General features: G+C 43.9%; 1 protein-coding gene across 1 annotated transcript in view; it reads left to right on the plus strand.

The window, feature by feature from the left end:
• Positions 1-3,252: 3,252 nt before the first annotated feature.
• DCLK3 (doublecortin like kinase 3) overlaps positions 3,253-23,763 on the plus strand; it is a 57,929-nt gene continuing 37,418 nt past the window's right edge. The window contains exon 1 of the mRNA XM_056520382.1: positions 3,253-3,520. Coding sequence (XP_056376357.1) covers positions 3,463-3,520 — 58 coding nt within the window. The 5' untranslated portion in view covers positions 3,253-3,462. The remainder of the gene's footprint in view (positions 3,521-23,763) is intronic.

Below are 23,763 nucleotides of genomic sequence, written 5' to 3' on the forward strand. Positions count from 1 at the left end.
AATATATAAAACTAAAGTAGTACTACATAGAACTTTACAAAAGTCAAGTTACATTTTAAAGTATCTGCATTGTATTTTACAGCAAGTTAACCGTTGTTTCCTACAACCCTTGCTATTACAAGTCTTTTTCCTGGGGTTTGTGTAGGGGGAACAGTTCCTTTGAAAAGGACATTGTGGGGTCTGCTGAGGAACTTTGGTTTGTACCATTCAATCAAGTGTCACATCAGGGACTACTACCCTCATCATTAACCCACTCACATACAACTATGTATCTCAATGTATGCCTATAGGGAATATACCCTCACCCACCACTTAGATACACCTGTCCACTTGCTTGTTAACACAAACAGATAATCAGCTAATTATGTGACAGCATGTATTTAGGTATATATATATATATATATATATATATATATATATATATAGCAACAGAAGAATGCAGCAGCACACTGCCAGCACAAGGATATATGTGAAACATGAATATGCAGTTATAACATGGAGAGCTATACAGCCATGGTGTAATAGATGCACATGTGAAACTATGAAATAGTGAGGCACTTAGCTCGCAGATTTGTCTCCTCCGGCGGTCAAATAGCTTGGACCGTCCCACCGCGATAAGGTGGCCTCATTGGGACGGACCCTACACTGTGAATATGCCTCTGTGTGAACAGTACAGTAAGCATGGCAGGGTCTGGAACATCCAAGACACCTTATATACACACCTGATTGAGGTGGGTGGGGTGCAAACGCCAACATGGAGGTAGCCACTCCCCCGTATGTGCAATACAGACAAAGAATAAGTCAGACAGCACTTTAGTTGATACCAAACTATTATATGCATATATATATATGAAAATTATAAAATGTTGCAGTATCTTGTAATACCTTTTTTTATTGGACTAACAGCATTTAGTCCAATAAAAAAAGGTATTACAAGATACTGCAACATTTTATGATTTGCATCTGCATCACTGGACTAATACGGCTACTCAAATTTACTATATATATATATATATATATATATAGTCAAGACAACCTGCTAAAGTTTAAACCGGGCATCAGATTGGGGAGAAGAGGGGATTTTAGTGACTTTGAACCATTGATACAAGGCTGGATTGATCCATGCTTTCATGTTATTTATGCCAAATTCTGACCCTGCCATCTGAATGTCACAGGTCACATTGAGGCTCATCAGGCCGGGCAACATTCTTCCAGTCTTCTATTGTCCAATCTTGTAGCCTCAGTTTCCAAATTGTAGCCTCAGTTTCTGGTATTAGCTGACAGGAGTTGCACCCGGGGTGGTCTTCTACTTCTGTAGCCCATCTGCTTGAAGGTTCGTAGTGTTGTGCATTCAGAGATGGTATTCTGCATACCTTGGTTGTAATGAGTGACATTTGACATCAACAATGCATTTTAACCCCAAACTCACAGTCCCCCTTAGAAATGGCTGTGTGTGAAATCTCAGTAGTTTCTGGAATACTCAGACCAGCCCGTCTGACACAAACAAACATGCCACCTTCAAGGGTCACTTAAATTGCCTTTCTTCCCCAATCTGACACCCGTTTCAACTTCAGCAAGTTGTCTTGACCATGACTACATTCCTAAATTCCAGTATCTACCATGTAAGTGGCTGATTAGCTCTTTGCAGGTGTACCTAATAAAATGGCCAGTTAGTGTATATCTATGGCAATGCTTATAAGAACACAATAAACAACAATTCATGCTTATATAGTGATCCTTCAACTTATAATGGCCTCAACATACAATAGTTTCAACATACAATGGTCTTTTCTGGACCATTGTAACTTGAAACCAGACTCAACATACAATGCTACGGACAGTCCAGATCTGTGAAACGTGTCACAACTGGAGGAACTGACCAATCAGAATGGACATTTTACTGGTAAATCACCTCTATTACTGAAGTGCCTGCACTGACTGGCTGACTGGTAGCGCCCCCTACAGTACAGGGAGGAACTACAGGTTCTGCACTACTCCTTACCTGTGCCAGGGTTAGCTGCTCCTTTGGACACCAAGTAAGGGCGTCTCCATTTGGGACAATGTGTGTACTGTATAGGACCCTGAAGAAGCTCCTGTCCTCTAAATAAACCATTGTTTTCCAACCAGGGTGCCTCCAGCTGTTGCAAAACTATAACTCCCAGCATGCCCGGACAGCCGTTGGCTGTCCGGACATGCTGGGAGTTGTAGTTTTGCAACAGCTGGAGGCACCCTGGTTGTGAAACACTGACAGAGTGAATTATGGCTCCCAGCAGCTCTTTATTACTTTTATATGTAAGGACTTACTTTGTATTAGGTATCTACTTATTTATCTTTAATTCTCACTTTTTCCTCTTTTTGGATGACATTTTGGTGGCTTAACCCCTTAATATGACCCCACGTCATATCGGGTCGGTCCCGGCATGTATCTGATTTTTTCCAGAAGTACGACAAAATCGAACCTATATAAGTAGGGTATCATTTTAATTTTATGGACCTACAGAATAAATATCAGGTGTCATTTTTACCGAAAAATGTACTGTGTAGAAACGGAAACCCCCAAAAGTTGCAACATTTTTCTTCAATTTCGTCGCACAATGATTTTTTTTCCATTTCACCGTAGATTTTTGGGTAAAATGACTGATGTCACTGCAAAGTAGAATTGGTGGCGCAAAAAATAAGCCATCATATGGATTTTTAGGTGAAAAATTGAAAGGGTTATGATTTTTAAAAGGTGAGGAGAAAAAACGAAAGTGCAAAAACGGAAAAACCCTGCGGTTTTAAGGGGTTAAGAACCAATTACTAGGTTTCCATAGAGTTATGGTCTCAACATACAATGGTTGTCCTGGAACCAATTAATATTGTAACTTGAGGGACCCCTGTGTTAGAAAGTCAAACTGGTAAACCAGATGGAAAGAGGCAATAACGTGTTTATCATACATTCTATCGAATCCCTTTTCTACGATTCAGTACAGGTATTTTGCTGACTGCATTTGTGCTGTGTCTAACTAGTATGAGAACTGGCATGGTTGCTAAGCTGCCTAATAAATATCCAGGGTAATGTCCTGATCCCTTGCACAAACCCCAATAGAGCTGAATAGTTTAGCTCCCTAGGTCCTGTTGCTGAGTGAGACTTGGGAGAGACTGAAACATCCTATAGAAATGAATAGCTTGTTGTTACACTGAAGTCAACAAAAACCAAGGTCAAATTAAAAAGAAGACAAAAAAGAAGACACAATAAGAAGATACATAGATACACCAATCGTTCAGGCCGGCAGCCTCAGCCTCCTTGCTAGTCCCTCCTCTCCCTCAAGTCACAAGTCTCCTAAACAAGAGAACTTCATTATTTATTGCCAGGAGTTAAAGTGCTGGACAAAGTTAATGCCGTCATCTACGGATACAAAGGCGAACCGAGGAGCACCGGCTAATTAGACTCCAATACCTAAAGTCTGTGGTGGAGGTAACATGCCAGGAGGGGCTTTTCTCAGGACCGAGCTGGCATCGTGCACCTGCAAACATCATGGTAAATATTTCTTTTACTATTAGAATGTGTTTCCATTCTGTACAGAAACCAATGGTATTGTGTATATAATGTCTCATTTCTTTACTTTATTTATTTCATATTTAGTGTTTTCATATATTTTGTCAAATCTAGTATGTTCTAGTATAGTAAAAGAAACAATTAGTGAGAAATCTAAGATCTGGTCCTTTTGACATTTGTTTTTACTACATTAGTTTGGAACAGATTATTTTTTATCTCTCCCTCTCTTTTACTCTCATTTTATTTATTAAAAGTACAGAGGGGGGTGGGGGTCTCTCTTGTTCAGGAATTAGCATCTCCTCTTGTTGACCCAGACTGTATGAGCATTAGGCCCTATTCACTTCATGTTTTGGGGCTGAGTCACATGTACGCTGCTCAAAAAAATAAAGGGAACACATAAACAACACAATATAACTCCAAGTCAATCACACTTCTGTGAAATCACACTGTCCACTCAGGAAGCAACACTGATAATCAATTTCACATGCTGTTGTGCAAATGGAACGGACAACAGGTGGAAATTATAGGCAATTAGCAAGACACCCTCAATAAAGGAGTGGTTCTGCAGGTGGTGACCACAGACCACTTCTCAGTTCCTATGCTTCCTGGCTGATGTTTTGGTCACTTTTGAATGCTGGCGGTGCTTTCACTTTAGTGGTAGTATGAGATGGACAACCCACACAAGTGGCTCAGGTAGTGCAGCTTATCCAGGATGGCACATCAATGCGAGCTGTGGCAAGAAGGTTTGCTGTGTCTTTCCGCGTAGTGTGCAGGCATTGATGCTATGGACTGGCCTGCCTGTTTCCCAGACCTGAATCTAATTGAGCACATCTGGGACATCATGCCTTGTGGTGTCTGGGGTGTTGCAATGGTGTAGCATGGTCTGGTGGTATTAACCCTGTGGGGCAAGGTGTTATTAACCCCTGATTTGTCAACCATCCCAAAAACGGCTGGCAAGAAAGGAATGTCCACAGCATGAATTATGAGATAACTGGAACTTTTACTTAAACTTCTTATGGAACAGTCTTTACAATTATGCAGTTTCTCTAGAGGCAACAGGGATGCAGGATACCTCACAGGCTTGAAGGGACTTGTAGTATTGAGATTTATGCAGGACACTGTGCTACTAATTGTATACTTGAGTTGAGTAGTAGTCACTAGAATTGTAGATAGAGCTTGATAACTCACATTTTGAAGTGGCTGCAGGTTCCTTAGGTTTTGGCCTAGATGAAATGAATTTATATAGTACAGGTATTGTGCTTGTCTGAAATCCAGGAATCAAGAGAGAAGAGGGCTAACTGAGAGACTACAGCCCCTTATATACTAGGGGGGCTGGACTAAAGCCCATTGGTTGCAAAGCCTGTAGGTCCTGTACCCAGGGACCTGGGTACATCACATAACAGTAGATCACATGACCCATGAATGTCCTATACATTTATACAACCTTTATACAAACTGAACAATATGCACATAATCCATACAATGCATTTATACAAAGCAGTAACTGATGAGCAAGGGGGAAAGCCCTGCAGGAGAGCCCTATGGACTGCAGGGACCCTTCCTGAGGGGACTTAGGAAGGGTACAGGACCATGTCCTGTACCGGGACACCACATCTCGCTCCATCCACCAATGCCACGTTGCACCACAGACTGTCCAGGAGTTGGCGGATGCTTTAGTTGGGGTCTGGGAAGACATCCCTCAAGAGACCATCTCATCACCTCATCAGGAGCATGCCCAGGTGTTGTAGGGAGGTCATACGGGCATGTGGAGGCCACACACACTACTGAGCCTCATTTTGACTTGTTTTAAGAACATTACATCAAAGTTGGATCAGCTTGTAGTGTGGTTTTCCACTTTGATTTTGAGTGTGACTCCATATCCAGACCTCCCTGGGTTGATAAATATGATTTCCATTGATAATTTTTGTGTGATTTTGGTGTCAGCACCTTCAGCTATGTAAAGACAAATGTATTTTATGCAACTAGTTCATTCATTCAGATCTAAATGTGTTATCTTAGTGTTCCCTTAGAGATGTGAACCATGAAATGGCTGACCGACTGACTAAAAATAATATATGATTTTGCAGTTCTTTGACAATAGATGTATGTTATATATGTCTGTGTGGTTGTGATCTGCATTGCAGCCTATTGAGAACCTCTTAGAATGTTGCAATAATATATTGAAATTGTGTAGTATATAGAGAAAATGGTAGTACAGCACTCACCCTTGTATTATCCGTTGGGAAGAAACTTTATTCTTTACTCCATCAGGCATGATACAGGTGACTGCAGGGAGAAAACAAAGACAAAAGCTCCGGGGAACTTTTAGGCAACAAATCCATTTTGCGTCTTTAAATAAATAAATAAATATATATATATATATATATATATATATATATGTGTGAAGGCTAACGCAGTTAGCCTGTATTTGTGAGAGGGGGCGGGGTTAATCACTATAAGAACCCGCGGTGCCCCTAGCACAGTACGCCGCGGGTTCTTCACGTGATGAGAGGTCAACTGACACACCAGTCAGCTGACCGGAAGCTGTTTCCGGCGGTGCGGTACGGGTAAGTGGCCGGGGCTGGCCTTGGTGGCGGCGTTTCTCCGCAACCACCTCTCCGGAGGTAAGCCGGAGTCCGGGGGTGTACCCTTGGCCAGGCCCCGGCCCCGGTTTCATAACAGTGGGACACGTGGCCCGTTCTCTTCCTCCGGCAGGTTTGGCACGGCACCTCCGGCAGTGGGACCCGTGACGGAGGCATGCTGCGGCTATTGTGTTGGGATGGCTGCGCGAGTCCTCGCTCCCCCACGAACCCGCGTGGCAGTACGGTACCGGCATTTCTACAGCCGGGTCGGTGCTGTCACCTTAGGGTTTTCTGCCAGGGTACTGGCCCCTGTTGTGGTATCGGGGAGCTTATAGGCTATCATCATACCCCCGCCACCTGTCATGGTTATGTAGTGTATATTGTGTGTGTCGGTTACCGGGTTCGTTCTCAACGGGGGAAGGGGGGGGTTTAGTCACATGCCGGCACGTTCTCTGGCTGCTCAGCTCTGCATTTTACTACAAGGGGTTAATTATATGACGGCACGATTCTCTGGCTGCTCAGCTCTGCATTTTACTACAAGGGGTTAATTATATGACTGCTCGATTCTCTGGCTGCTCAGCTCTGCATTTTTCTACAAGGGGTTAATTATATGACAGCACGATTCTCTGGCTGCTCAGCTCTGCATTTTACTACAAGGGGTTAATTATATGACAGCACGATTCTCTGGCTGCTCAGCTCTGCATTTTTCTACAAGGGGTTAATTATATGACAGCACGATTCTCTGGCTGCTCAGCTCTGCATTTTTCTACAAGGGGTTAATTATATGACAGCACGATTCTCTGGCTGCTCAGCTCTGCATTTTACTACAAGGGGTTAATTATATGACAGCACGATTCTCTGGCTGCTCAGCTCTGTATTTTACTACAAGGGGTAATTACATGCCGACACGTTCTCGGGCTGCTCAGCTCTGCGTTTTACTATAAGGGGTTATTGTATGCCAGCACACTCTCGACTGCTCTGCTCGGTCATTCCTTCCACGCATACGATCAGATAGTTATGCCGAGCACACGATTCATTTTCTACGCATACGGTCATGTAGTTGTTGGTGTTCACACTCTTATAATTTATTCCTCATACACGGTCATATAGTTGATCTGTGCAGGCTCAAAAAAAAAAAAAAAAAAAAAAAAGGAAATCCCCCCCCTATAATTATTCTACGCATACGACCATATAATTGGTTCCTTGCACACGCCCCCCTTAATTTGCTCCATGTATATGATTATATATGTATATATACGTACACATTTTAGTTTATTCAAGGTTTACGACACGGCCCTCCTGATCACAAGGAGGGTGTTTAATGTGTTTGTCAAGGCACATGCACTGGTAGCATTGGTGCAGTTCAGGCGCATGTAGTATGGGCGCTGGTAATTCTGTACATGCACTCATGGTATTTGTACCATTCATGCGCTCGCGCACGTTGATTACGCTCATGGCATTTTTCTGTTTACTCGTTCGTAACATTTGTGCCTTACGCTTGTGGGATTTGGGCCTTACAGGTGCTTGTGGGATTCATGCCTTACACGCTTGTAGAATTCATGCTGTACACACGCTTGTGGGGTTTATACCGCACACACGCTTGTTGGTTTCATGTTGTAAACATGCTTGTTGGGTTTATACTGTACACACGGTAGTAGCGTTTGTGCTGTACACACGGTTGTAGTGTTTGTGCGGTATACACGCCTGTACATGCTTGTAGGATTCATGCTGTACACACGCCTGTAGGGTTTATACTGTACACACGCTTTCACATGCTTGTTGGATTTATACTATACACACGCTTGTAGGATTTATGCTGTATGCATGCTTGTAGAGTTTATACTGTTCACACGCTTGTACATGCTGGTTGGATTTATACTGTATACACGCTTGTTGGATTTATACTTTACACACTTGTAGGATTCATGCTGTACGCACGGTTGTAGGATTTATGCTGTACACACGCTTGTAGGGTTTATACTGTACACCCGCTTGTACATGCTTGTTGGAGTTATACTGTACACACGCTTGTTGGATTTATACTATACACACGCTTGTAGGATTTATGCTGTACACACGCTTGTAGGGTTTATACTGTTCACACGCTTGTACATGCTTGTTGAAGTTATATTGTACAAACGCTTGTTGGATTTATACTATACACACTTGTAGGAATTATGCTGTACGCACGCTGGTAGGGTTTATACTGTACACACGCTTGTTGGATTTATACTGTACACATGCTTGTTGGATTTATGCCGTACACACGCTTGTAGGATTTATGCTGTACACACGGTGGTAGCGTTTATACTGTACACTCGTGTGTCGGATTTATACTGTACACGCTTGTAGGATTCATGCTGTACACTCGCTCATAGGATTCCTACTGTACAAACACTTGCACACACTCGTAGGATCCATACTGTGCACGCATTTGCTGATTTAAACTGTGCACACTGGTACGTGCGTGTGGGGTTTGTGCTGCACGCGCGCTTGTAGGATATATTCTGTGCACGCGCTTGTGGGGTTCTTGATGTACACACGCTTGTACACGCTTGTAGGATTTATACTGTACACAGGCTTGTAGGATCATCCTGCACACGTGCTTGTAGGATTTATTCTGCACACGCGCTCGTAGGATTCGTACGGTACACGTTCGTAGAATTTGTACTGTACACACGCTTGTAGGAATTATACTGTACACATGCTTGCAGGTTTTATACTGTACACACGCTCGTAGGATTTGTTAAGTACATGCCCTTGTAGGATATGTACTGTACGCTCGATACATACTGTGCACTCACTTGTAGGATTTATACACGCTCGTAGGATCCATGCTGTATGTAGGATCTATACAGTACATGCGCTCGTAGGATTTATACAGTACACGCGCTCGTAGGATTTGTGCTGTACACGGGCTCGTAGGATCTGTGCTGCACACTCGCTCGTAGGAATTATACTGTGCAGGCTCGTACGGTTGTATTGTACATGTGCTCATGAGAACCATGCTGTTCATGTGCTCGTGGCATACGTCATGTGCATGCGGTGCTTGTGCGGCTCTTGCGCTTGTAGCGTTTGTTCCGCGCGTGTGCTCGTACAGCGCATGTAGTGTTGTTCTGTGCTGGGTACGTGGTCATAGAATTACTGCATGCGTGTATTGGTTATCGGTTGTCACTGGCCATACGCACATGCAGTTTGGTTGTGCATTTGCGCATATAGTTGGCCTGAGTATAGGTTCATCACGTTTGTTGGTTGAGTCACTCGTAGCTGTTAGACGGCACAGTTCTATACATATTCACATAGTTGTTCCGTACATATCTGTGTATAGTGGGGCCGGGCTTACGTATATAGTTTGTTCTGGGCGTTCGGGTACACACATTTAGTTCATTCGGTTTATACGCTCAGGGTTTTTGTGCATACACTCATATAGTCTGGCCTGTGCATATGTTCATCCAGTTGGTTTGGACAGTTGCCCAGTTTATTAGAGGCCATATAGTTTTGGGCATACGCTCATATAACTTGTTCTGGGTGTTCACTTAAGCAGTTCGTTCTGTGCATGTAATTCGCTTATGCATACAGGTCATTCGGTGGACACGTGCAGTGGTTCGGCCATGCGTCCGTATGGTTCGTTCTCTGCACACGCGCATACAATTTGATCGGTGCATACGCTCACATAATTGTTAGGTGCTCACATAGTGTGTTCCATACATACCAACATATAGTTTGTTCCCTGCATGTTCACATAGTTCGTTTGTGCATATGCCCGTATAGCTTGTTCTTTGCGGTCATAGACTCATGCTGTACATACGCGCACACAGTTAGTTCTCGGCATGCTCACTTAGTTCTATGCATGTGCGCATAGTGGTTTCGGCATACGCTTACTTAGTTAGCCCATGCAGACACACTCATAGTTTGTTCTGGCATACGTTCACTCAGTTAGTCCTGTGCATACCCGCAAATAGTTTCTGTGCTTACGCTTATGTAGTTGCCAAGCGCACTCGCTCATAAAGTCTTGTGCATTCACTTACTTAGTCTGTTCCGTGGACTTGCTCTGGTAATCGGTTAAGTTGTTAAATGTTTCTGCTAGTAGTTATTATGTACATATTTGATTGGTGCATACACTCGCTCGTGTAGTTCATTCCAGCTCACATTCATATAGTTTGTGCGGCACAGGCTCTCATATAGTTTGGTCGGTGTATACGGTCTAGGTGTCTGGTTTGGACATGTGGTCTGGGTATTATTGATCAACACATGGTCTGGTTGGTTTGCCGGGCCCACGTTCAGTGTCATGTGCAGCATATGTGCCAAGGAGTTATGCTTGGTATACGCTTACGGTGTTCATACTCGGTACATGTTCATATACATTCAGCACATACGTTACTTTGGTTGAGGTTTTCAATTGCGGATTGACCAGTCACGTCTACAGGTCGGTCCGGTTACAACCTGTCACGGCTTCAGGTTGGCGACAGTGTCATCACATACGTTGTGTTTAGGTAGCAGTTGGTTCAGGCTACAGGTATAGCTTGGCGGTGATACTTTTAGTTTCATAGTTAATTGCGTTTTCAGACCTGTCACGTCTACAGGTCGGTTCAGTTACTACTCGACGCGGCTTCGGGTTGACGACAATGTTATGTGTTTTCACAAGTTCATTTAGCATCGGGGGCCACGTATATACGTCAATCATGGTTACGATCTGTCGCGGCTTGGTGGTGATACTTTGTTTCATAGTTAATTGAGTTTTCAGACCTGTCACGTCTACAGGTCGGTTCAGTTACTACTCGACACGGCTTCGGGTTGACGACAATCTTATGTGTTCTCACAAGGTCATTTAGCATCGGGGTCATGCAAATAGCTTGATTTCAGTTGGAGTTTGGGCTGTCTTAGCTTCAGGTTGATCATTATTTTGGTTATACATTGGTTGAGTGTCATGATCAGGCTTGCCGCATGAGTGGTGTCATCACCTGTCACGTCCACAGGTCGGTTACAGTCACAACCTAACACGGTTTTAGGTTGACGACTAGGTAGTTATGTTTTCTGTACATATGCACTTGGGATTAAGCATACGGTCAGGGTTTGGTTTGTAACATGTACTCGGAGGAGCTTACACACACACTTTACTTTCCTACTTGGTTTTATTGGGTTTTTGCCACTCTTCTCTTCATCAAGCACGATTAAGTCATACCTAGCGGTGGTTCAGCTCCACATCTCATTGGCACATTCCGACTTGGCCTCCTTGTTTCATTCGATACAATTTAAGCGGCGCTGAAAGGTGCGCTAAGGATCCAAGCCTTCTTCCCGTCAGCCTTTGTCGGCCGACTCGTTCAGACAGTTAGTAGATGTTCTAGAAAGGACCCCCGTTCAGCTACAAAGATAGTCTGTGTTGGAAAGCAGCTTTATCTCTGGGTTACTATGGCTTCCTCAGACCTGGTGAGTTCTCTAGTAAAACGTAAAATGATATTTGTTGGAGACTGAGCCAACTGATATGGAATTCCAATCACTATTAGCTTGAGTTGAGCGCTACTAAAACATCGTTACCCGGGCAAGGCGTTACCATCTGCTGCTTTTCCACATTTCATTTCATAGGTAGTGCCTGGTTCGTCTGCTACGTGACCTGTTGTTCACACGCCAGGGAGCCAGTAGGTCGCAGCCGTTATTATTATTCTGAGGTTTTGCTCTCACCACTCCGCAATTCGTTAAAGTACGCATTTTAGTGATAGGCTTTGGGGGGTGACTCAACTGTGATATCTGGACACCCCCTTCGCATCGGTGCCACCTCATCAGCGTCACGTCAGGGGATGCCAGCCCGTGTGATTCGTAATTTGAGTCGCTGAATTCTAGCTCATACATGCGCCCATCCCCTATCCAAAGTCTGGAAGGTCCCATGCTTTCCAGTTTCTGTTTTTGTAATGTTGTCTTATTTCATAAAGCGTTTTTGTTTCAAATATTGAAGTTTTGCCCTCTATTTTATTCAGGTGTACCTACACGCGGCAGTATATGGCACAACTCAGACTGCCTGTTAGTTTGTATATCAGTGGTTAGGCTGTTAGGTAGGTACGCTACGCATTTGAGCCACCGATCACAAGTGTGAAGGCTAACGCAGTTAGCCTGTATTTGTGAGAGGGGGCGGGGTTAATCACTATAAGAACCCGCGGTGCCCCTAGCACAGTACGCCGCGGGTTCTTCACGTCCCACCCAACCCCCCCTCTTTTAAAGAATTCATTTAATCTCTTAGGAGTCTTTTCTATCAAGGTATGCCCTCTATTTTATTCAGGTGTACCTACACGCGGCAGTATATGGCACAACTCAGACTGCCTGTTAGTTTGTATATCAGTGGTTAGGCTGTTAGGTAGGTACGCTACGCATTTGAGCCACCGATCACAAATATATATTTACACACACATGTGATGCAGCATCAAAACATGAGGTGAATGCCGGCATCCAAGCCATATAATATCGGGCCATGTGCACTGACCTTTAGGTGAACCAAGCGGAAAACCTGCAAAATGGATTCATCGCCTAAGGCTAGGTTCACATGGCCGTTCTCTTCTGTCCTGATGTTCTCCCATTATTGCTGCTAAACGGACCATACTAACAATGGATGCAAAATGATGCAAACTGATGCAACACAATGCCATTTCTCTGTTATTTTACAGACTTTTTAAAACAAACAAAAAAGACACGTGGCATCCTGTTGCATCAGTTAGCATCCTTTTGCATCTGTTTATATCCTTTATTGTCCGTTTGTGTCATTTTTTTTTCTTTGCTCACATCTCTTCTGAGCATGCTCAGACGTAATAACTGATCAAAAACTAATTGGAAAAAACTGATGCAAACAGATGACATTAAAGGCTCATCCATTTTCCATAGACTTCAATGTTAAATTTATTGTATCCTTTTTTGATCCGTTTTTTTTACGGAGAAAAAAATACTGCATGCACCATGTTTTCCCCTGCAAAAAAAAAACGGAAAAGAAAGCAAACGGGTGCAAATGGGTGACAAAGGACTGTAATAAAATCTCATTGAAATCAATGGGATCCTTTTTCAGACGTTTGCAACTCGTTTGCAAAAGTATCAAACAGATTGCAGAACAGGCATGAATTTACGGCGGCAGACGGCCGTCTGAACGAGCCCTAATAGCTCCACTGAGCTCTCATCTTTGTTTTCACCCTGCTGTCACCTGTATGATATCTGATGGTGTAAAGAACTAAATAATAAAGTTTACAATGGTTAGTACAGGGTGAGTGCTGTACTACCATTTTCTTTATATACTATATCGTATTGCTTTGCATTCTCAGTATCCAGCACCACCTTACATAACCAATCATACAGTCAATATCTCTCTTTCTCTCCTTCGCTTAAATTGAAATTGTATGATGAGGAATTAGAGTGCTTAACTACATTTAAGTGACATTTCTGTATGCGGCCCCTTATTGGGGAAAAAAAACCTATGGGTTGCTGTACTGGAGAATAATATTTTTCTATTTATTTTTTTTGGATCATAATCCTGATGCTGTTTCTTTGCAGTTTGACATCTGTTGACATATGTTAGGACACGAGCAAACAAAAATTTCATATACTACTGCAGTGTTAACAAACATAGTTTTAATAGTGACTACAATAGTTGTACTGTTATATATATATATATATATACATATATATACACAGTGGGGATCAAAAGTTTGCGCACCCCATGTAAAAATTTGTATTAATGTGCATAAAGAAGCCAAGGAAAGGTATCCAAAAAAGTATCCAAAAGGCATCAAATTACAGATTAGACATTCTTATAATATGTCAACAAAAGTTAGAATTTATTTTCACCGTGGACACTTTCAAAATAACAGAAAACAAAAAAATGGTGTCTGCTAAATTTTGGGCACCCTGCAGAGTTAATATCTTGTACTGCCCCCTTTGGCAAGTATCACGGCGTGTAAAAGCTTTTTGTAGCCAGCCAAGAGTCTTTCAATTCTTGCTTGAGATATCTTTGCCCATTCTTCCTTACAAAAGTCTTCCAGTTCTTTGAGATTTCTGGGCTGTTCGTCACGCACTGCTCTTTTAAAGGGGTATTCCAGGCAAAACCTTTTTTTTCATATATCAACTGGCTCCGGAAAGTTAAACAGATTTGCAAATTACTCCTATTAAAAAATCTTAATCCTTCCAATAGTTATTAGCTTCTGAAGTCTCAATGATGATGTCACGTCCTGGGAGCTGTGTATGATGGGAGAATATCCCCATAGGAGCTGCACAGCTCCTGGGAAGTGAGTCATCAGAAAGCAGTTAGACAGAAAACAGCAACTCAAATTCAGAAGCTAATAACTATTGGAAGGTGTCACGATTCGGCTTACAGGTAGTGGATCCTCTGTGTCAGCGAGGGATTGGCGTGGACCGTGCTGGTGGACCGGTTCTAAGAGGCTACTGGTGTTCACCAGAGCCCGCCGCAAAGCGGGATGGTCTTGCTGCGGCAGTAGCAACCAGGTCGTATCCACTAGCAACGGCTCAACCTCGCTGACTGCTGAGAAGGCGTGGGACAGAAGGACTAGGCAGAGGCAAGGTCAGACGTAGCAGAAGGTCGGGGCAGGCGGCAAGGTTCGTAGTCAAGATGGATAGCAGGAGTTCAGGTAACACAGGCTTTGGACAACACTAAACGCTTTCACTGGCACAAGGCAACAAGATCCGGCAAGGGAGTGCAGGGGAAGTGATGTGATATAGCCAGGGAGCAGGTGGAAGCCAATTAAGCTAATTGGGCCAGGCACCAATCATTGGTGCACTGGCCCTTTAAGTCTCAGAGAGCTGGCGCGCGCGCGCCCTAGAGAGCGGAGCCGCGCGCGCCAGCACATGACAGCAGGGGACCGGGACGGGTAAGTGACTTGGGATGCGATTCGCGAGCGGGCGCGTCCCGCTGTGCGAATCGCATCCCCGACGGCCATGTCAGTGCAGCGCTCCCGGTCAGCGGGACCGACCGGGGCGCTGCAGGGAGAGAGACGCCGTGAGAGCTCCGGGGAGGAGCAGTGACCCGGAGCGCTCGGCGTAACAGTCTCCCCCCCTCCCCTTAGGTCTCCCCCTTTTTTTGTCCGACAACTGCTTTACCTGGGACGAGGACACCGGGAAAGAATGGAGGGTTTCCTCAACGGCAGGCAGTACAGCAGGAGTGGGAATGGGGAGGGAGGGCAGAGGGTGAAGCTTGGCACGGGGCAGGGTGACACCAGGACGGGGGCCATGAGGAGGCACTGAGGCTTGCCTGACGGGACTGGGAGGGGGGGAGAGGCATTTCTTGTGGCAAGCAGAGTCCCAGTTCTTGATCTCCCCGGTGGTCCAGTCAAGGGTGGGAGAATGAAGCTGGAGCCATGGCAGACCGAGGAGGACCTCAGAGGTGCAGTTGGGAAGGGCGAAAAATTCAATCCTTTCGTGGTGGGGTCCAATGCACATTAAGAGGGGTTTTGTGCGGTAACGCACGGTGCAATCCAATCTAACTCCGTTGACGGCGGAAATGTAGAGCGGCTTGACGAGACGGGTCACCGGGATGCAGAACTCATTCACCAAAGACTCCAAAATGAAATTCCCAGAGGCACCAGAGTCCAAGCAGGCCACGGCTGAGAGGGAGGAATTGGCTGAAGGAGAAATCCGCACGGGCACCGTGAGACGTGGAGAAGCAGACTTTGAACCAAGAGACGCCACACCCACGTGAGCTGGGTGCGTGCGTGCGTTTCCCAGACGTGGAGGACGAATAGGGCAATCCACCAAGAAATGCTCGGTACTGGCACAGTACAGACAAAGATTTTCTTCCCTACGGCGATTCCTCTCTTCCTGGGTCAGGCGAGACCGATCCACTTGCATGACCTCCTCGGCGGGAGGCCCAGGCGTAGATTACAAAGGATACTGTGGGAGAGGTGCCCAGAGATCTAAGTCTTTTTCCTGGCGGAGCTCCTGATGTCTCTCAGAAAAACGCATGTCAATGCGTGTGGCCAAATGGATAAGTTCTTGCAGGTTGGCAGGAATCTCTCGTGCGGCCAGCACATCCTTGATGCTACTGGATAGGCCTTTTTTAAAGGTCGCGCAGAGAGCCTCGTTATTCCATGATAATTCGGAAGCAAGAGTACGAAATTGGATGGCGTACTCGACCACTGAAGAATTACCCTGGACCAGGTTCAGCAGGGCAGTCTCGGCAGAAGAAGCTCGAGCTGGTTCCTCGAAGACACTACGGACTTCAGCGAAGAAGGACTGGACTGTGGCTGTGGCAGGATCATTGCGGTCCCAGAGCGGTGTGGCCCAAGACAAGGCCTTTCCTGAAAGAAGGCTCACTACGAACGCCACCTTAGACCGTTCTGTAGGAAACAAGTCCGACAACATCTCCATATGCAGGGACCATTGAGACAAAAATCCACGGCAGAGTCTAGAGTCCCCATCAAATTTGTCCGGCAGGGACAAGCGGAGGCTAGGAGCGGCCACTCGCTGCGGAGGAGGTGCAGGTGCTGGCGGAGGAGATTGTTGCTGCTGTAGCCGAGGCAGAAGTTGCTGTAACATGGCGGTCAACTGCGACAGCTGCTGTCCTTGTTGGGCAATCTGCTGCGATTGCTGAGCGACCACCGTGGGAAGGTCAGCGAGACTTGGCAGCGGCACCTCAGCGGGATCCATGGCCGGATCTACTGTCACGATTCGGCTTACAGGTTGTGGATCCACTGTGTCAGTGAGGGATTGGCGTGGACCGTGCTGGTGGACCGGTTCTAAGAGGCTACTGGTGTTCACCAGAGCCCGCCGCAAAGCGGGATGGTCTTGCTGCGGCAGTAGCAACCAGGTCGTATCCACTAGCAACGGCTCAACCTCGCTGACTGCTGAGAAGGCGTGGGACAGAAGGACTAGGCAGAGGCAAGGTCAAACGTAGCAGAAGGTCGGGGCAGGCGGCAAGGTTCGTAGTCAAGATGGATAGCAGGAGTTCAGGTAACACAGGCTTTGGACAACACTAAACGCTTTCACTGGCACAAGGCAACAAGATCCGGCAAGGGAGTGCAGGGGAAGTGATGTGATATAGCCAGGGAGCAGGTGGATGCCAATTAAGCTAATTGGGCCAGGCACCAATCATTGGTGCACTGGCCCTTTAAGTCTCAGAGAGCTGGCGCGCGCGCGCCCTAGAGAGCGGAGCCGCGCGCGCCAGCACATGACAGCAGGGGACCGGGACGGGTAAGTGACTTGGGATGCGATTCGCGAGCGGGCGCGTCCCGCTGTGCGAATCGCATCCCCGACGGCCATGTCAGTGCAGCGCTCCCGGTCAGCGGGACCGACCGGGGCGCTGCAGGGAGAGAGACGCCGTGAGCGCTCCAGGGAGGAGCAGGGACCCGGAGCGCTCGGCGTAACAGAAGGATTAAGATTTTTTAATAGAAGTAATTTATAATCTGTTTAACTTTCCGGAGCCAGTTGATTTTTGCCTGGAATACCCCTTTAAGGTCTATCCATAGATTTTCAATTATGTTGAGGTCAGGAGATTGTGAAGGCCATGGCAAAACCTTCAGTTTACGCCTCTTGATGTAATCCCCCATGGATTTCATGGTGTGTTTAGGATCATTATGCATTTGTAGAAGCCATTTGCTGAAATTTTATTGAATCCATTTTTCCTTCTACTTGTGAGATGTTCCCTGTGCCACTGGCTGCAATTCAACCCCAAAGCATTATTGATCCAGCCCCATTCTTAACAGTTGGACAGAGGTTCTTTTAATTAAATTCTGTTCCCCTTCTTCTCCAAACTTACCTTTGCTCATTCTGGCCAAAATGTTAAATTTTAAACTCATCGGTCCACAGAACTTGTTTCCAAAATGCATCAGGCTTGTCTATATGTTCATAAAGTTCAACCGCTGATTTTTGTGGTGAGGACGTAGAAGAGGTTTTCTTCTGATGACTTTTCCGTGAAGACCATATTTGTACAAATATCTCTTTATTGTGGAGTAGTGTACCACAACTTCAGTGTCTGCCAGATCTTTCTGGAGGGATTGTGCAGTCAAACGTGGGTTTTGAATTGTTTTTCTCACAATCCTGCGAGCTGTTCGTCCTGATATTTTTCTTGGTCTTCCAGATCTTGCTTTAACTTCCACTGTTCCTGATGACTGCTATTTCTTAATTACATTCAGAACAGAGGATATTGACATCTGAAAACGTTTTGCTATCTTCTTATAGCCTTCTCCAGCTTTGTGAGCGTCAACTATTTTCAGTTTCAGATTTGTAGACAATTGCTTAGAAGAACCCATGGTGCTGATTGTTGGGGAAAGGTCAGATGAGTCTGGGCATTTAAAACCTTTGAGATTGACATGACCTGGTCTTCCCAGATGATGATTGAGAACAATCCATGACACTGGCAGGTCTCAGCTTTGCAAAGGGGGCAGTGCATGCTATAAATTCTGCAGGGTTCCCAAACTTTTGCAGATGCCATTTTTTTTTGTTTTCTGTTATTTTGAAAGTGTAAATGATGAAAATAAAATCTAACTTTTGTTGAAATATTATAAGAATGTCTAATCTGTAATTTGATGCCTTTTGGAGATTTTTCCATCTTTCCTTGGCTTCTTTATGCACATTAATACAAATTTTTACCTGGGGTGCCCAAACTTTTGATCCCCACTGTGTGTGTGTGTGTGTGTGTGTGTGTGTGTGTGTGTATATATATATATATATATATATATATATATATATATATATATATAGTACAGACCAAAAGATTGGACACATCTTCTCATTCAGAGTTTTCTTTATTTTCATAACTATGAAAATTGTAGATTTACACTGAAGGCATCAAAACTATGAATTAACACATGTGGAGTTATATACATAACAAAAAAGTGTGAAACAACTGAAAATATGTCATATTCTAGGTTCTTCAAAGTAGCCACCTTTTGCTTTGATTACTGCATTGCACACTCTTGGCATTCTCTTGTTGAGATTCAAGGGGTAGTCACCTGAAATGGTTTTCACTTCACAGGTGTGTTGGTGTGGAGGAGAAGGTGTGATGGTGTGGGGGTGCTTTGCTGGTGACACTGTTGGGGATTTATTCAAAATTGAAGGCATACTGAACCAGCATGGCTACCACAGCATCTTGCAGCGGCATTCTATTCCATCCGGTTTGTGTTTAGTTGGACCATCATTTATTTTTTCAATGACCCCAAGCACACCTTCAGGCTGTGTAAGGGCTATTTGACCAAGAAGGAGAGTGATGGGGTGCTGCGCCAGATGACCTGGCCTCCACAGTCACCGGACATGAACCCAATCGAGATGGTTTGGGGTGAGCTAGACCGCAGAGTGAAGGCAAAAGGGCCAACAAGTGCTAAGCATCTCTGGGAACTCCTTCACGACTGTTGGAAGACCATTTCAGGTGACTACCTCTTGCAGCTCATCAAGAGAATGAGTGTGCAAAGCAGTAATCAAAGCAAAAGGTGGCTACTTTAAAGAACCTAGAATATGACATATTTTCCGTTGTTTCACACTTTTTTGTTATGTCTATAATTCCACATGTGTTAATTCATAGTTTTGATGCGTTCAGTGTGAATCTGCAATGTTCATAGTCATGAAAATAAAGAAAATTCTGAATGAGAAGGTGTTTCCAAACTTTTGGTCTGTACTGTGTATATATATATATATATATATATATATATATATATATATCAGGTAGAGGAGTAGAAGTATAGTCTTCGAGGCAGAGATTATGCTGGCCAATATGAGGGGACTGAATAGGGAAGTGTCTCCTTATGGGATCAAAAGCTGAGAAAGTCAATCTAGGGAGTGAGTTATGTGGAGACAGCTTAAGTGACAGAGCGTAACTCAGCCGTTCCTGCAGCTGACATTGTAGCTGCCTGCCTGTATGTAACTAAGAATAGTACCGTAACATTGAGAACCACCAGTCATCTATGAGATGTAAATATTTTCTGTAACCAAAACTTTACCTCTCAGAGAGTAAAAGTTCTGTGCAAGCAGAAAATAAATGCTGTGTGCCATCTGAAAGAATTCAGGTGTCTGTCTGTCATTATTCTTGTTGAGCCTTTCTTCTGCAGGGCCATTGTCATAAGACCCCCCTCACCTTACTAAGAGTACCCCTTGTTGGTAATGGTACAAAACCAGTCAAGTGAACACTCTATTTAACATAGAGTATATTCTATCTTGCAGAAATTGTTCAGTACATACTAACTTGAAGCATCCAGTACCTATTGTCTAAGGTAAATTTTCAGAATAAGCTGTCGTGTATGTTGGTGAGAGAAAAAGCGAAAATTTTGGCCTTTATAAAACTTGTGTGGCATTTTTCAGCAGTTTTCCCTTCTGCAAGGCTCTATCTCTTATTTTCAACTTTTACTGAGCTCAGTTCAAGGATCGGCAAAGAATAACTACTTTTATATCTACGATATGCAGCACAAACAAAAGGAGATCCTGCTTCGCTATCTCTATAACACACCCTCATTGTATCATTAAAAGGGTACTCCGGCGCTTAGACATCTTATCCCTGATCGCGGGGGTCCCGCCGCTGGGGACCCCCGTGATCTTGCACGCAACACCACAGTTAAAATCAGTTTAAGGAGCATGTTCGCTCCGGGTCTGATTACCGGCTACCACGGGGCCGGCGGCGTGTGATGTCACTGTGTAAAATTTCCTGACATCTGATTTTTTTTTTGCAGTTTTGTCTGTAATTAGAAAAAAGGGCGCGTATTATGTGACTGTTTAATGACAATTTACGTCAGAAAACTAAAACTTGGTGCTCAAGACTAAAATTGGCCTGGGGGGTTGAGGGGTAATAAGGATTTGTGACAGACAGATGCACTTTGATCATTGTGCATCTTGTGTATATGGGTTGTAGTCTTTCTGTGTTGTGTAATAGTGTAAACTTTCCCTCTGTAAAATGTACTTGAAAGGGAATGCTAAAGATAAGATTTATTTCCATCCTACTGAATAAATGTAATAAGGAGAGTTTAGTTACAGTACAGATCATTTTCGTATAGAGTGTAGTTCTCCAAGTCATACCACTCTCTAGCACCATGCTAGCATTCTTAATTATTTACATTAATGTCCTAGTGTCATTACCGATCTTATATTACCTCATGTAGATTATATCTTCCCCACAGTGCAGGAACATGTCCATTATAGGCAATGTATCAACAGTATTTAACAGTCTCTCAGTCGGGTCATGCAGGATTGGGATATATCTAGTATATTTAGTATGTTTTTCATACTCCATGCTCAACATTAACAATACACAATAGGGGACATTTATCATTGTATTTACAGCTCTTTTTTCTTTTGCTTAAAATTGGCAGTACGCAAAAACCTGCAAACAACCTTTCAAAAGTCAATTTCATTTTTTACTTTGCAGTGACAACGGATTTATTAAGTGTGAATGTTGCACAAAAAGTCACAAACCCCCCCCCCCCCAAAACACAGCAAATCTAACCAGCCCAGACCTGGCTTAACAGGTTAAAAAGTTGTGCAAAAAGTTGCACAGAACAAATTTTACAAAAGGATGTACTGAAATAAAAAATGTGTACCAGCATTATATTTATCACATGCCCTGCACCATTTAAAGGGGTATTCCAGGCAAAACCTTATTTATATATATATATATATATATATATATATATATATATATATATATATATATATATATATATATATATTTATATATATATATATATATATATATATATATATTTATATATATATATATATATATATATATATATAAATATATATATATCAACTGGCTCCAGAAAGTTAAACAGATTTGTAAATTACTTCTATTAAAAAATCTTAATCCTTTCAGAACTTATGAGCTTCTGAAGTTAAGGTTGTTCTTTTCTGTCTAAGTCCTCTCTGATGTCACCTGTCTCGGGAAACACCCAGTTTAGAAGCAAATCCCCATAGCAAACCTCTTCTAAACTGGGTGTTTCCCGAGACAGGTGTCATCAGAGAGGACTTAGACAGAAAAGAACAACCTTAACTTCAGAAGCTCATAAGTACTGAAAGGATTAAGATTTTTTAATAGAAGTAATTTACAAATCTATTTAACTTTCTGGAGCCAGTTGATATATATATATAAAAACGTTTTTTTTTCCTGGAATACCCCTTTAATACATTTGGTGCATGAACATATTTCTAACACCAAAAAATAAAGGTGTAAAAAAACCTTCACCTACACCATCTTTGATAAATTTCCCCTAATGTCCACATATTTAACTAAATGTTCTCAAAATTCCAAGGTCATTTACTAATTTCAATCAGTTATGTTAGGATGTGATAATCCATATTATAGTGTAAGGCAGAACATTCCATTCAATTGCATGTCAAAAGTTTTGTAGAAGCCAAATCTAACCTGGTAATTTAATTTAAAGTAGTTAACCAGGGAAAAACTTTATTTTATATATCATCTGGCTCCAGAAAGTTAAACAGATTTGTAAATTGCTTCTATTAAAAAATCTTAATCCTTTCAGTACTTATGAGCTGTTGAAGTTGAGCTGTTCTTTTCTGTCTAACTGCTCTCTGATGACACTTGTCTCAGGAACTGTCCAGAGTAGAAGCAAATCCCCATAGCAAACCTCTTCTACTCTGTGTAGTTCCCAAGACAAGCAGAGATGTCAGCAGAGAGCACTGTTGCCAGACAGAAAATAACAGCTCAACTTTAGCAGCTGATAATTATTGGAAGGAGTAAGTTTTTTTAATATAAGTAATTTACAAATCTGTTTAACTTTCTGAAGCCAGTTTTTCCTGGAATACCCCGGGCGGGGATCGGACCGGGATGCCTGCTGAAATCATTCAGCAGGCATCCCGTGCAAACGCCCAGGGGGGGGGGGTCATCAGACCCCCCCCCCCCATGTCGGCGATTCTACGGGTCTATGGTGACCCGGTGACCCGGAATATAAGGGGGATCATGGTTGTCTAAGACACCCAGATCCCCCTGAAGGGATAGGAGCGAGGTGGCAGGGATGCCACCCCTCCTATCCCTGCTATTGGTTGCCAGAAGCGACGACCAATAGCAGATCGGGGGCGGGGGGGTTAACTTTTGTTTTCCCCGTCCTGTCCACCCACAATAGGTGGAGCAGAACAGGGAAATGACAGAGGAACGGGCGCCAAAGTCCACTTACCGATCCAGAGGCAGCGGGCGACAGAGATCGGTGGGCGGCGATGTCGTGCGGCTGGATCCTACGGAAGCCGGTGAGTTGCCTAGCAACATCTGGAGGGTACAGTTTGAGACCACTATACAGTGGTCTCTAACTGTAGACCTCCAGATGTTGTAAAACTACAACTCCCAGCATGCCCAGACAGCTGTTTGGGCATGCTGGAATATGTAGTTTAGCAACAGCTGGAGGGCTACAGTTTGAGACCACTATACAGTGGTCTCTAAACTGTATCACTCCAGATCTTGCAAATCTACAACTCCTAGCATGCCCAAACAGCTGTTTGCTGTCTGTGCATGCTGGGATTTGTAGTTTTGCAACATCTGGAGGGCCACAGTTTAGAGATCACTTTGCAGTGTTCTCTAAAACTGTAGCCCTCCAGATGTTGCAAAACTGCAAATCCCAGAATGCCCAAACGGCTGTCTCGGCATGCTGGGAGTTGTAGTTGCGTACCTCCAGCTGTTGCATAACTACATCTCCCAGCATGCCCTTCGGTGATCAGTACATACTGGGAGTT

This window comes from Hyla sarda, chromosome 5 (assembly GCF_029499605.1).
Source record: "Hyla sarda isolate aHylSar1 chromosome 5, aHylSar1.hap1, whole genome shotgun sequence".
Lineage (NCBI taxonomy): Eukaryota > Metazoa > Chordata > Amphibia > Anura > Hylidae > Hyla > Hyla sarda.